Genomic DNA, 14,983 nt, shown 5'->3' with positions numbered 1-14,983 from the left:
ACCAGGTAATATCAGGAGATAAATGTATGGTACAAGTCAGCAAAATTGTTTCTTGACTCTGGAATTGAAATTTTGTATTTGGCGGCAATTATTTAAGATTGTGTTTTTCACTGTGTCTGACAGCGAGAACAAGCAGCAGAAATTGCATTTCATGCAGATTACTAGAAAAAAAAATCATAGGTCGATTTAGTTTTAAAACCTCAAGGGAAAAAAATCAAATCATTGCATGGAAACCTATTTGGCTGCAGATAGTTTGGAATACAAGAATTAGGAGCAGGAATAGGCCATTCGGTCCCTCTAGCCTGCTCTGCCATTTGATAAGATCATGGCTGATCTGATTGTGTCTCAACTCCACTTTCCTGCCTGTCCTCATAACCCTTGACTCCTTTTGTTGATCAGAAATCTATTTAACTATCTATTATATTCAATGACCCAGCTACTGCTGCTCTCTTGGGGGGGGGGGGGGGGGGGAAGAATTCCACAGACTACCCTCAGAAAAAATGTTCTCCTCATCTCAGTCTTAAATGGGAGACCCCTAATTTTTCAACTGTGTTCTAGACTCTGCCACAAGGGGAAAGATCCTCTCTGCATCCACCCTGTCAAATCCCCTCAGGATCTTAAATCTTTCAATAAGGATCACCTCTCATTCTTAACTCCAGTGGATTTAGGCCCAACCTTTTCTCGTAAGATAACCCCTTCAACCCAGGAATTAGTCACCACATAATCTCCTCAATTCTAATAGCCCTGCATTCTGTGTATTGCCAATTTTCCAAATTGCGTTCAGAAGCTGAATTCAGTTTATTAGTTAAAGTTGCTATCTGTCTTGGAGTTTAGTGGGTCTGAATGCAACATTTGAATCTTGGGGTTGCAAGAGCTTGCTTGTATGCTATCCCTATTCACGTTCTGGGCAAACTTGCCATTGTAAATTACATCTCCATTCTGCATGAGATCTATACCCATGTTAGTGAAAGTTAGTTCCTTGTAGAACCTTAGGATTTGACTCTCCATAAACTAGAACAGTGGCATAATCCCATATCCTTTTTTTTTCATGTTACAAAAAGTAATTGCATCAATAATTTAATGAGACTTTTTATATAATCCAATTTCATTCTTGTGGCAAAAAAATTAAGTTGGTCTTGCAGAAAGTTCTAAAATCAAGGATTTTATTGATAGATATGGAAGGGTAGCTTGAACTCTTGGGGCAAAATTCAAAAATAGCCTATTGCTAGCAAATTCTCCAACATATGAAACATTTTTGCAACTATTTGTACAAGTTCTATTTGTAGTATTTGTTTTTCCTCTCTGCAGAATCCTGGTACGTGGCTGGGTGGAGATGACGAGCCATTGACAGGGTTTACTTGGCGAGGCGGATGTGAACGAGAAACTACTGGTATACAAGTTTGGAGTGAAGTTTTTGTAATCAACAAGTCTGATGGAAGCCAGGTATGCTCAACAATGAACTTTTACAAAAACATTAAATACTTCACTGGTACCATTTTGTGCATGTTTAGTTTTTTTTAAATATGGGAACACTATCTTCAAATGCTCTAAATTGCCCTAATGTGTGCCATTCGTTCTGAGCTAGTTAACGGCAGCCAGAAGAGCAAGAGGTTAAAAGCTATGCTAAATCAGCCATTTGTCATTTTTGGAAGGGAGGAATTTGAAGTGGGGAAAAGTAAAAAATGTAAAAGCAATCCTTGTCCATATCACTGCTTCCTGTGGCTACCAGTAATCTCTGTTTTAAGGATACATTTAGCCTGCAAACGAGATTCTTTCTTATAACTTGTAGCCTACCTTGAAGCAATTCTCATTACTGGGTTATTTTCATATCTCTCTACACTGCCATAGTCTTGAGTGGTAATTTACTAGTGCAATATTCAAGGGTCGCAAGAACACAAGAAATAGGAGCAGTAGACCATATGGCCCATCGAGCCTGCTGCGCCATTCAATACGATCTTGGCTGATCTTGGTCTTCTGTTCCACTTTCCTGCCTGTTCCCCATATCCCTTGATTCCCTGCAAGACCAAAAATCTGTCTATCCCAGCCATAAATGCATTCAATGATGGAGCATCCATAACCTTCTGAGTAGAGAATTACAAAGATTCACAATCCTTTGAGTGTTGAGTAATTTTGCCTCATCTCAGTCCTGATTGGCCCTTTATCCTGAGACTGTCCCTGTGTTCTAGATTCCCTGACCAGTGGGAACAATCTCTCAGCTTCTACCCTATCGAGCCCTTTCAGAATCTTGTATGTCTCATTAGATTGCTTCTCATTCTTCTAAACTCCAGAGAATCGAGGCCCAGTTTACTCAGCCTCTCATCATGGGACAATCCCCTCATCCCAGGGACCAATTTAGTAAATCTTTGCTACACTGCCTCCAGTGCAAGTATATCCTTTCTTAAATGTGGAGACCAAAACTGCACACAGTATTCCAGGTGTGGTCTCGCCAAACCCTGTACAATTTTAGTAAGACTTTATTCCTGTACTCCAATCCCATTGCAATAAAGGCCAACATGCCATTTGCCTTCCTAATAGCCTTCTGCACCTGCATGTTAACTTTGTGTGTTCCTTGTATGAGTAACCCCTAGTCTCTCTGCACATCAACACTTACCAGTATATTCTGCTTTTCTGTTTTTACAACCAAAGTGAACAACTTCACACTTCCCTACATTATACTCCATTTGCCATCTTGTTGCCTGCTCACTTAACCTGTCTATATCTCTTTGCAGCCTCTCTACATCCTCCCTGCAGCTTATCTTTCCACTGAGCTTTGTATCATCAGCAAACTTAGATACATTACTCTCTGTCTCTTCATCCAAATCATTAATATAGAGTGTAAATAGCTGAGGTCCCAGCACTGATCCTTGTGGCACCCCACTATTCACTGTCTGCAAACTTTGAGTAATTTGTAACCAAAGAACACCTCAATTTAGCTGCTTGGATGATTTTCCTCTCACCACGTGGCCCCGCTTTCCCAGGTTCCATTAAGGATACTCCCAAATCTCTCACTCCTGTAACTGCTTATGTAGGCTAATGTAATGAGACAGGATTAATTAATAACCTCATAGTAAAGAATCCTCTAGACATGATAGAACTTCACATTCAGTTTGAGGGTGAGAAATTTGGTTCTGGAACTGGTGTTTTAAACTAACTTAAAGGCTTTACAAGGGTATGAAGACAGAGTTCGCTAAAATGGAATGCGAAAAATAGGTTAAAAGGTAAGATGTTGGAGAAGCAGTGGCAGACATTTTAGAGATATTTTATAATTCAAAGGTATCTTCCGTGGGGAAAGAAAGACACTGAAGAATGCACTATCCGTGGCTAACTAAGGAAGTTAAGGATATCAAATTGAAAGAAAAGGCATACAATGCTGTGAAGATTCGTGGTAGGTCAGAAGATTAGGAAAATTTTAAAAACCAGCAAAGGATGACTAATCAAATAGAGGGAGAAGAGTATGAGAGTAAACTAGCAAGAAATATAAAAACACAGTAAAAGTTTCCTCAGGTGTCTAAAAAGGATTAGTGTTGGGGGTAAACCATTAGCATGGATAGAGGATTGGCTAACTATCAGGAAATAGGCAGGATAAATGGGTCATTTTTAGGTTGGCAGGCTAATTAGTGGAGTGCCACAGGGATCAGTGCTGGGCCCTCAACCATTTATGATCTATATTAATGACTTGGATGAAGGGACCAAGTGTATTGTAGCCATGTTTGTGGATGATACAAAGATAGGAAAGCAAGTTGTAAGGAGGACATAGTGTCTCCAAAGAGATATCAATAGCTAAAGTGAGTGGGTGGAAAAAATGGTAGATGAAGTATAATGTGGGAAAATGTGAGGTTGTCCACTTTGGCAGGAAGAATGGAAAAGCATATATAATTTGAATGGAGAAAGACTGCAGAATGCTGCAGTACAGAGGGATCTCAGTGTCCTTGTACATGAATCACAAAGTTAGCATGCAGGTACAGCAAGTAATTAGGAAGGCAAATGGAATGTTGGCATTTATTGCAAGGGGGTGGGGGGGTGTTGGAGTATAAAAGTAGGGAAGTCTTGCTACAGCTGTACAGGGCATTGGTGAAACTGCACCTAGAGTACTGCATACAGTTTTGGTTTCCTTACTTAAGGAGGGATATACTTACATTAGAGGCAGTTCAGAGCAGGTTCACCAGGCCAATTCCTGGGATGAAGGGGTTGTCTTATGAGGAAAAGTTGGGCCTACACGCATTGGCAGTGACCTTATTGAAATAGATTCTGAGGGCTTGACAGGGTAAATGCTGAAAGGGTGCTTCCCCTTGTGGGGGAAATCTAGAATTAGGGCCACAGTGTCAAAATAAGGAATCTCTCTCTTATGACTGAGATGAGGAGGAATTTCTTCTGAGGGTCATTAGTCTTCTCAGAGCAGTGGAGCCTGGGTCACTGAATATATTCAAGGCTGAGTTAGACAGATTTTTGATCTACAAGGGAGTCGAGGGTTACGCTGGGTGGGGGAGGGGGGTGCGGCAGGAGTGTCGTGGGGGCAGCAGGAAAGTGAGAAGATATTCCATTTTGTGGGACGTTGCCACCAGTATGGGACCAGAAAGAGCTGTACTGTTGAGACAGGCTCCACCTGACCGACAAAGGGATCTAATGGAAAGGATTATAGGGCTATGGATAGGACTTCAAAATAGCCATCTATTCTAATCCCATCTTCCAGCACCTGTTCCGTAGCCTTGCAGGTTACAGCACTTCAGGTGCAGGTCCTGGTACCTTTTTTAAATTAGTTGAGGGTTTGTGCCTGCACCACCGATCCGGGCAGTGAGTTCCAGGCACCCACCATCCTCTGGGTGAAAAGGTTTTTCCTCATGTCCCATCTAATCCTTCTACCAGTCACCTTAAATTTGTGCCTCCTGGTAATTGACCTCTCCACTAGGGGAAGCAGGTCCTTCCTGTCTACTCTATCTAGGCCCCTCATAATTTTGTACACCTCAATTAAGTCACCCTTCAGTCTCCTCTGTTCTAAGGAAAACAACCCTTGCCTTCCAATCTTACCTCATAGCTGCAATTTTCCAGCTCTGGCAACATTCTTGCAAATCTCCACTGTACTCTCTCTAGAGCAATTATGTCCTTCCTGTAATGTGGTGACCAGAACTATACCCAATACTCTAGCTGTGACCGAATCAGCATTTTATACAGTTCCAACATTACATCCCTGCTTTTGTATTCTATACTTCGGCCAGTAAAGGAAAGCATTCCATATGCAGTGGTTAGCACCGCAGCCTCACAGCTCCAGGGACCCGGGTTCGATTCTGGGTACTGCCTGTGTGGAGTTTACAAGTTCTCCCTGTGTCTGCGTGGGTTTCCTCCGGGTGCTCCGGTTTCCTCCCACATACCAAAGACTTGCAGGTTGATAGGTTAATTGGCCATTATAAATTGCCCCTAGTATAGGTAGGTGGTAGGGAAATATATAGGGACAGGTGGGGATGTGATAGGAATATGGGATTACTGTAGGATTAGTATAAATGGGTGGTTGATGGTCGGTACAGACTCGGTGGGCCGAAGGGCCTGTTTCAGTGCTGTATCTCTAAACTAAACACTCTATCTACCTGCCCTGCCACCTTCAGGGACCCGTGGACATGTACTCCAAGGTGTCTCATTTCCTCTATCCCTCTCAATATCCTCCCATTTATTGGGTATTTCCTTGCTTTGTTTGCGCTCCCCAAATGCATTACCTCACACTTCTCTGGATTGAATTCCGTTTGCCACTTTTCTGCCCACTCAACCAAGCCATTGATATCATTCTGGAGTCTACAGCCATCCTCTTCACTGATAACTACAGGGCTAATTTTTGTGCTGTTTTGTGCAAATTTTCCAATCATGCCTCCCACATTTAAGTCCATATCATTAATATATACCACAAACGGCAAGGAACCCAACACAGCCCTGTGGAATGCCACTGGAAACTGCTTTTCATTCACATAAACATCCTTCGACTATCACCCGTTGTTTTATGTCACTGACCCAATTTTGGATCCAACTTGCCACATTCCCTATATCCCATGGGCTTTTATTTTTCTAACCAGTCTGCCATATGGGACCTTGTCACATGCCTTACTAAAATCCATGTAGACAACATCCACTGCACTACCCTGATCAATCCTCCTTGTTACTTCCTCAAAAAATTCAATTATGTTAGGAAGACACAACCTTCTCTTAACAAATCTCTGCTGACTATCCCTGATCCGTGCCTTTCCAAGTTACAGTTTATCCTATCTCAGAATTAATTCTAATAATTTATCCACCATCGCGGTCAGACTGACCGGCTTATTATTTGGCCTGTCCTTCACATCTTTTTTTAAACAATGGTACAACATTTGCAGACCCAGTCCTTTGGTACCTCGCCTGTATCTAGTGAGGATTTGAAAATGATCCTGAGAGCATCTGCTATTTCCTCCCTGGCTTCCTCTAAACCGCCTGGGATACAGACCAAACGGCCCTGATGATTTATCCACTTTTAAGGATGCCCGATCCTTTTAGTACTTCCCCTTTCATTATGCTTATCTAATATTTCACACTCCTCTTTAACTATGTCTCCCTCTCTTTTTGTGAAGACTGAGACAAAGTACTCATTAAGAACTCTGCCTACATCTTCTGCATCCGTGCATAAGTTACCTTGTACATCTGATAGGCCCTACCCTTTCCTTAGTTATCCTCTTGCTCTTAATGTACTGAAAACATCTTTAGGTTTTCCTAGATGTTACCTGCTAATATTTTTTTCATGTCCCCTCTATGCTTTCCTAATCTTTTTTACTTGACCCCTGCGCTTTCTAAAGTATTAAGTTTTTTGTGATAAGCTTTATTTTTCTGCTTTATCTTGCCCTGTATGCTTCCAGTAAACCAGGGGCTCTGGATTTGGCAGTACCACCCTTTTTTCTTATTTGGGACTTGTCTACACTGCCCGTAAAATCTCACTTTTGAATGCCTTCCACTGGTTTGCCACTGATTTTCCTTGAAGTAGTTGCATCCAGTCCACTTTCGCAGCCATGATCTTGTTGAATAGAGGAGCAGGCTCAAGGGGCTGCGTGGCTGCCTCCTGCTCTTAATTCATATGTTCGTACCCCATCCTCTTTTTTTTTTTTTTTCTCGCGCTCTCTCTCTCGCTCTCTATCCTGTCTGACAACTCTATATCCAGGGATGATGAGCTGCCATTTTTGCCCCTCTTTAAGCTAAGTTTCCATTATAGCAGTGATATTATGCTGCCATGTGTCTCTGTGCCCTCTGCTCGTTTGCTTTATTTGCTATAATCCTTGCATTTTAATAAATGTCTTTTAACACTGCCAAATTCCTGTGCTGTACACTTTTTAACCTTTTGCTTCTTCTGTCTTTCAGAGTCACTCACTAATTTTCTGCCTCCCGTTCCCTACTCTGAATTTGTCCTATCTGAAACTTCCCTCTGATTCCCATCCCCTGTCAATCTAATTTAAACCATCCCCAACAGCACTTGCAAACCTTCCTGCAAGGATATTCGTCCCAGTCCTGTTCTGGTTTAGATTGTACAAGTCCCACCTTCCCCAGAATCTGTCCCAATGCCCCAGAAATTTGAAGCCCTCCCTCCTACACCATCTTTCCAGCCATGTATTCTCCTATATACTCACTAGCACATGGCCTTGGGAGTAATCTGGAGATTACTCCCTTTTCAGGTCCTGTTTGCTAATTTCTTTCCCAACTCCCTAAACTCAGCCTGCAGGACCTCCTCCCTTTTTCTACCTGTATTGTTGGTACTAATGTGGACCACGACCTCTGGCTGTGCACCCTTGTCCTCCAGAATGCTTTGTAGCTGTTCAGTGATATCCATGACCCTTGCACCAGGGAGGCAATATACCATCCTGGAATCACGTCTGCGACCACAAGCACCTGTTTGTTTCCCCCTGACTATAGAATCCCCTATCACTATTGCTTTCCTGTCTTTTCTCTTCCCTCTCTGCACAGCTGAACCACCTATGCTGCTCTGGTCATGATTCTTGCTGCACTCTCCAGAGGAACCCTCTCTCCTGGTACTCAGAACTGAGTACCAATTAGAATGCCTTCCAGAGACTCCTGCAATACCTGCCTTGTCCTTGTCTGTCTGCCAGCCACCCAATCCCTCTGTACCTGTGCTTTCTTAAGTTGCAGGGTGACCACCTCCTGAAACATGCTATCCACATCTCTCTCTCATCTTCGCGAATGCACCTCAGTGACACCGGCTGCTCCTCTAGTTCCTAGATTTGGGCTTGAGTTTTTGCATTTGGTGGCACTTTCTGCACATGTAGTTGTCCAGGACATGGGTAGGGTCCTGGAGTCCCCACATGGCACAGGATGTGCATTCAATGGGTGTGAGCAGCCCTGCCATGCCTCAAATTATTTATTTACTGCGCTAAAATTGGAAGTGAAATAAACGCAATAAAATAGTTATAAATAAAACAAATGAGTAACCACCTACTGACTACTGGTATTTTAGCTTCTACTTAGTAGACTTAAATGTTAGCAACAAAATAAAAACCAGCAGAAAAAAGAAAATAAAGTAAGAAAATACCTACCAGATACTCACCGACTAGTTCCCTGTGCTTTGCTGCTCTCTGTCCCCTCTCGTGCTGTTTGTAGCTCTGAAGTCTCTCCCAGCCAATCACCTACCTGCTTCCCTGAGATGTCTTTGCTGTTGATGTGGAGGTGTGCTCTGCCGCTGTGTCTCTGCTGGTGGTTCCCGCGCTGTTTTAAACTCCTCTCCCAATGCAATTTTAAAAGAAAGTATAAAAGGAGTGTTGAAAATAAAGTAAAAGTAACTACTGTTAAAGATGAATTTAACTGTCAAAAGCAAAGCTCATGAGATCTAAAATAAAACTGGAACTGGAGGCAATAATTCATACTGAATCAGATGCAGTAGGAACAACTGAAATATGGCGACACAAAATCCTGGGCTGGCCACAAAACATTGCAGGCTATAATGTAATTAGGACAGGGAAAAGAAGAATGAGGTGAGGGAGCAGGGTGGAGCGAGGTGGGCAGGTTAGCTGTATCAAATTAGAGACAACATAATGGCAGTAGAAGAGAAGGGACATAACAAGAGATTAGAAACAGAATCCATATGAATTGAAATGAAAGATAAGGGATTGACCATGCTAATAGGTGTATACGGAAGACCACATAAATAGTGGAAAGGAGGTAGAGGAAGAAATATCTAAGTAATAATGTGAACTGAAGAAAGAGCATAGCATAATCGTGGGCGGTTTTAACTACCCCTAATGAACCAACTAGAGGTGGAAAAAGGGGCAAGGGAATGGTGTTTTACAATGTGTGTAAGACTTTTTTTTTCATACCCAAGATATAAAAAGCTCACTGTGAACATGTCCATTGCTGGATCTAGTAATGGAAAATAAATTTATTTAAATGTTAATTTTATTTATATTTCCATATTTTTATGCAATGCAATTGCAATGCCTTTACTTTTGGAATCCTTTAAATTTTAATTTTATCCCCTTGAATCTAGCTACTCTGATATTTACTATTGCTCCTTAGTTTAAATTTCTTAGCATCTCCTTGCCCCTCTGCATTAAACTCCTCTTGCCATTCTGTTTAGCAGAATCATCCAACTGTGATCACCATGCTCTCTACTCTGTTACCCCTCTAATAAACACTTTTTTGGAAACACTAATTACAACTAGTCAGTCAACTGACAGCCCCAATAATTAACACCCAGTCAGGATCTCAGCTGATTTTGTTACCTGCTACTGCCTTGCACTTTGAAAGTAAGAAAACCACTTTAAATTTCAGTGTGATCACACCATATCTAATAGCCCCCCCCAATACTTGAATTCCCGCTCTGTTCATATCTCTACTGTGTTTAGCAAGCCACTCCTTTTTAGTGGATTCATCCACCTCTGTCATTAAGTTCTGTGCTCAGTGGCAGCTGAGATTATCAAGTAGCTAATCTTGCACCTGAATAACTCCAGTTTCCTATTTAATGAACTGAAATTAAGTTGATCTTCAAGTGCAATTTAAAAAAATATAAATTACTCAATTAGATAAATACTTGAAGAGAAAACAATTGCAGGGCTATCGTGATAGGTAGGTAATGGGACTAAGTGGATAACTAAGAACGAGCACAGGCACAAAAGGCTGAATGACGTCTTTCTGTGCTGTATCATTCTGTGATTCATCAAGGCAGCACTTGCAGTGGTATCTTTCCTGGCAGTTCTTTGTATATATGCAGCCCGCTACCTTTAAGTTTTTTTTTTTAAATTTTAAAATCCTACCATAGTGGCTGGTAGCCATCTTGGTTCCCTCATATGTAAACTAGCTCTCATTGTAACACAGGCTTGGAAATGACATAAAAATGACCAATGAACAACTTGGGTCTGTGCTGAAATGCATTTTGAATGCAGTATGTTAACTGAAATAAACACCATTGCAGCAATTTAAGTAAACAGATTATTCCAAATTACCAAATGCTGGCATTTTCATGCATGTCATTTAAAAATAAACGATTACCTCAAACTTTGGAATTATTTCCTTCTAGGTTGCAGTGCTTTTAATGGATACTCAGGGGGCCTTTGACAGTCAGTCAACCATAAGAGACTGTGCTACAGTGTTTGCTCTCAGCACCATGACAAGTTCTGTTCAGGTAAAGATCAAATTTCCAACTGTTTGGGGATGCAGCAGTTTTTGTCCTGTTTGCTATTACATTATCATTCATTGGGGGTCTCAGAGATTTTTTAAAAAGCCAGTTTTAATGTTTAGTAATTCGGTAGTTTGTCTTTAAAGAATGTGAGATTTCGATAATAGATTTAATACATGTTAAATCAAATTTATGGTCAGTTAGACAGCTTCTCAATACAATAAGTAGCAAATGTCATAAATATATTTAGTATTGTAAAATTGTCTGGAATGCACTGGGTGGTGAAAGATTCAATAGTAACATGAAAAAGGCATTGGATATATGCTTAAAATTTGCAAGTCTATGTGGAAAGCGTAAGGGAATGGGACTAATAGGATCCTTTTTCAAAGAGCCAGCACACGCACAGTCGGCCATTTTCTGTGCTATATGTTTCTATCACGACAAGTGTTTTTATCTAACTTTCTGTTGTAGGTATACAATTTGTCTCAGAACATTCAAGAAGATGACCTGCAGCATTTGCAGGTATAGTAGCCATTTTATTTCCAGGGAAATCTTGATATATCGGACTTTGTTTTAATAATTTGTTACATTGAAGGTCTGGCATAATTCTGACTTCAGGCACTGAATTGCGTTGGAATTTACTGGAGTCTGATTAGTTATTTTGGCCCTGTTTTTGTTTTCCTGCACATTAGCTCTGACCCTTTCTGCTAAGCTACCTCCTTTTAGTATTCCTAAACCTTCCCAACATTGGTCTTCTGCTACTGATGTAAAAAACAATATTCTTCTCTGTCCCACATGCTGACAAGGAGATAGTCAGCACTGGGTAGCTCTTTGGAGTTAGTGGAGACGGTGGCATAGGAAACATCTGTTCTCTGCCCCTACTGGGGAAAAAACTGATGAGCCCAGTACTATAGGGATAGTGCTGACTCTCGTTTTACCAGGTAGCTAGTAGACCAATCCTCACTGTAGAGGCTAACTCAATATCTGTCAGGCTAGGTTAATGAATACAGATGTCGTAAGTAAATGGAGGCGGGGTTTGTGTGTGTCTGGAGAGAAGGACTCCGCAGAAGCTGTTCTTACTGAGCTCCTTGAACTTTGGTATATTCAAAATCTATTGTTCAGTTATAATTTCTAATAATACACGTTGAATCAAATTTATCATCAGTTAGCCAGCTTCTCAATGCAATAAGTAGCTAACTGATGAGGAGCCAGCAAATGTCATAAATATATTTAGTAATGCAAAATTATCTGGAATGCACTGTCTGGGTTGTGAAAGATGCAATAGCAACTAGAAAAAGTCATTGGATGTATACTTTAAAATTTGCAAGGCTATGTGGAATCTACCATGTGCAAACTTTTTTGTTTTTGCCCTTTTGTAGCTCTTCACAGAATATGGCCGACTGGCTATGGAGGAGGTGTATCAAAAACCCTTCCAGGTTTAGTATATTTAGTATATGACTTGTATTGTGACTGCATTAAACACTACAATTTAGATATTACTTATGTGACCTTCCTTCACTGTTCCATTCCTTCAGAGTCACTAGGATTTTTACTTAGGTACCCAAGACTGCATTGATGAGAATTGAGTGTTTATTTCTAAGATAATTGAGTATGTATTTAAAACAGTTGGGTTTTACTTTGCCAATAAACTTCTAGATCCCCAAGTATCAAACTGGAACTGCAGATCATGGCAAAGCAAATGCTTAAATTTAGCTATATAACCAGCTAAAATATTTTTCGTTCGGCTATACAGCTGAAATTTACTTTCCAAGGAAGGGCATTGTTAACGTTGATTTAAAGATACCTGATTGGCCTATTTTGAGGCAGCTGCATTTGTGAAAAATTTACATATTTAGCAAATTATATTAAGAACAAAGACTGTTAAAATATATGCCTGTAATTGTGGATTTTTCCATTTTCTAATCATAATGGGACTAGTATCCACTTGTCTACAACTTTGGCATTCTTGCTGGAGTCATAAGATCATACTTGTAAGTTCCACTGAGATTTGAGCACATAATTAGGACTGATACTTCAGTGTCGTGCTGATGCAGTGCTCCACTGTTGATGTTGAGTGAAACATATAAACAGATACTATTTGTCTGTTCAAGTGACGTAAAAGATTCTTTGGCCATATTTAAGGCTGGGATAAACAGATTTTTGATGTCTCAAGGCATCAAGGGATATGGCGAGCAGGCGGGAAAGTGGAGTTGAAGCCCAAGATCAGTCATGATTGTATTGAATGGCAGAGTAGGCTCAATGGGCCGTTATGTTCTACTCCTGCTCCTATTTCTTGCGTTATCTGGTCATCTATCTCCTTGCTGTTTGTGGGGCCTTGCTATGTGCAAATTGATTGCTGTGTTATATACATTATATTTCAGAAGTAGAATATTTGCTATGAGGTGCTTTGAGACATCCTGGTGACCTAAAAGGCTCTGTGCAAGTGCAGATTCCTTTTTAAATTGCTGATAGTAAATCAAAATTAAATTAAGTGTATTCTTTCTACGTAGACTCTAATGTTCCTAATAAGAGATTGGAGTTATCCCTATGAACATCCTTATGGGTTGGAAGGAGGCAGGAGCTTCTTGGAAAAACGGTTGGAGGTAAGGTTTTAAATGTTATCCTCAGTCTTGCATAACTTTCTTTAATGCTTTAGGCACATGCTGTACATCAATACACCAAGTTGATTAGATTTATTTTTTCTCAGCATTCCTATAATCTGGAGAAGAATCCAGCATTTTAATAGGTTGAAGTTATGTGGCTAGGAAGATAGGAACAGGAGTAGGCCATTCAGCCCCTCGAGCTAATAGCCAAAAGTGCCCCCTGCTGGCTAAATGAGACTTTTGTTACTGTCTTGGGAAGACGTAATAAAAGGATTGCGCTCTCAGGGATGGTGGTTGTGTTTCTTAAATAGCTGGTACTAGACTGAGGAAGGCTAGAAACCAATATTGAATTAGAGGCATTTGTTTTGATTTGTGTTCCTGCCAAAGAAGCAGAATATTCTCACTTTTAAAACTGCCTTATAGTAGGAGTATGTGCTGTCGCTGTTGTATTTCCAACGTATAATTTAATTTCTCTCTACCCCACCTTATTCCTGCCATGGATTGTCATGTGAACTGTTTCCTCTGCTGATGTTGGTTTGACCTACCTGTTAGAGGTGCAAAACAAGGTAGCTCAGGTGTCCCTGCAGCATTTTAATTTTTTTTTTTTAAGCAAGTGCTTAGTGTCTGCTTGGTGCTTTCTGTCTTTTAGTACCTTGCTAAGGGAGTCTGGCAGGAAACTTATTCCAGGAGAAAAAAATAATTGCTTCAGTGGACCATGCCACTAGGTGGTTCCTGTTGATAACCATCTTTTGCAATGAATAAAGCAGTAAAAGGGTCAGTGACTGTTATGTTTCTTCAGTTGACTATATTATTTTGTCCCTTAGATAAAGCAAAACCAGCACGAAGAGTTGCAGAATGTGAGGAAACATATTCATTCCTGTTTTGCCAAGATCACCTGCTTCCTAATGCCACATCCAGGCCTGAAAGTTGCCACAAATCCTAGTTTTGATGGAAGATTAAAAGGTATCTGAAGGCCCTCATGGTGCTGCTGTGCACTTAAGTTGCATGCATATATTTTCTGGATGATAAATTCTCTCAATCCAGAAGAGCTGGTTGGTGTGACCAGATTTGGCTAGATGTTTGGCATCTTTTGACTTCTATTTTGTGTATTTATGAAGAGACCAGGAATCAAAAGTTCAAAACGATATATTTACATGGACCAATGTTTTATTTTATGGTTCCTTATTACATCCCTGAAATCCTGCTAGACCTTGTGGTTCTGACTGGAGTCGCTCCCACTCTCGCTCATTCTCTCGTTTTCTCTCGCTTGTTCCCGCCAGCTCGTTCCCGCTGTCTCTACTTGGCATAATGGAATATTCCTATCATGTTCTCTTGCATTTTAACTATTCTGGGAAAAGATGTGTAACTGTATTATGAAAACACCTCACTTAACTCATCAATTTTCTTTACATTGAGCTTTGTTCAGTTGCCTTATAAATGTATGCTCCATTGCTGGTGAGATTATTAGTGACATAAATCCCCTTAACTATGACCACCACGGCCACGTGCCTGTATAGGTGTCGCCTTTAACAACACCAGTTTTATTTTTCCTGTTGTGTTGCTGACAGCAGTTCTATATGTTCATACAGAATTGTAAGTATTGCATTTAAACTTCAAATAAACAAATCTCTTTTTGATCAATAAAAGTTAAAATACCTGAAAGGGCACATTCAAACTGACAGTTCAAGGCATTACCTCTGAAAATGATCACTGATCTGAGGTAGTGTTGTGCAAAATCTGAAGCTGAATTTCTAAG

General features: G+C 40.6%; 1 protein-coding gene across 2 annotated transcripts in view; it reads left to right on the top strand.

Moving 5' to 3' along the window:
- Window positions 1–14,983, top strand: part of atl2 (atlastin GTPase 2) — a 74,856-nt gene that overhangs the window by 44,266 nt on the left and 15,607 nt on the right. For both annotated transcript variants that reach the window (XM_068044528.1, XM_068044529.1), the window contains exons 3-8: window positions 1,309–1,443; window positions 10,526–10,630; window positions 11,096–11,146; window positions 12,004–12,060; window positions 13,135–13,227; window positions 14,052–14,190. In XM_068044528.1, coding sequence (XP_067900629.1) covers window positions 1,309–1,443; window positions 10,526–10,630; window positions 11,096–11,146; window positions 12,004–12,060; window positions 13,135–13,227; window positions 14,052–14,190 — 580 coding nt within the window. The remainder of the gene's footprint in view (window positions 1–1,308; window positions 1,444–10,525; window positions 10,631–11,095; window positions 11,147–12,003; window positions 12,061–13,134; window positions 13,228–14,051; window positions 14,191–14,983) is intronic.

This window comes from Heterodontus francisci, chromosome 13, assembly GCF_036365525.1.
Source record: "Heterodontus francisci isolate sHetFra1 chromosome 13, sHetFra1.hap1, whole genome shotgun sequence".
NCBI classification, from domain to species: domain Eukaryota; kingdom Metazoa; phylum Chordata; class Chondrichthyes; order Heterodontiformes; family Heterodontidae; genus Heterodontus; species Heterodontus francisci.
This window is presented reverse-complemented; position numbering and strand designations above follow the sequence as displayed.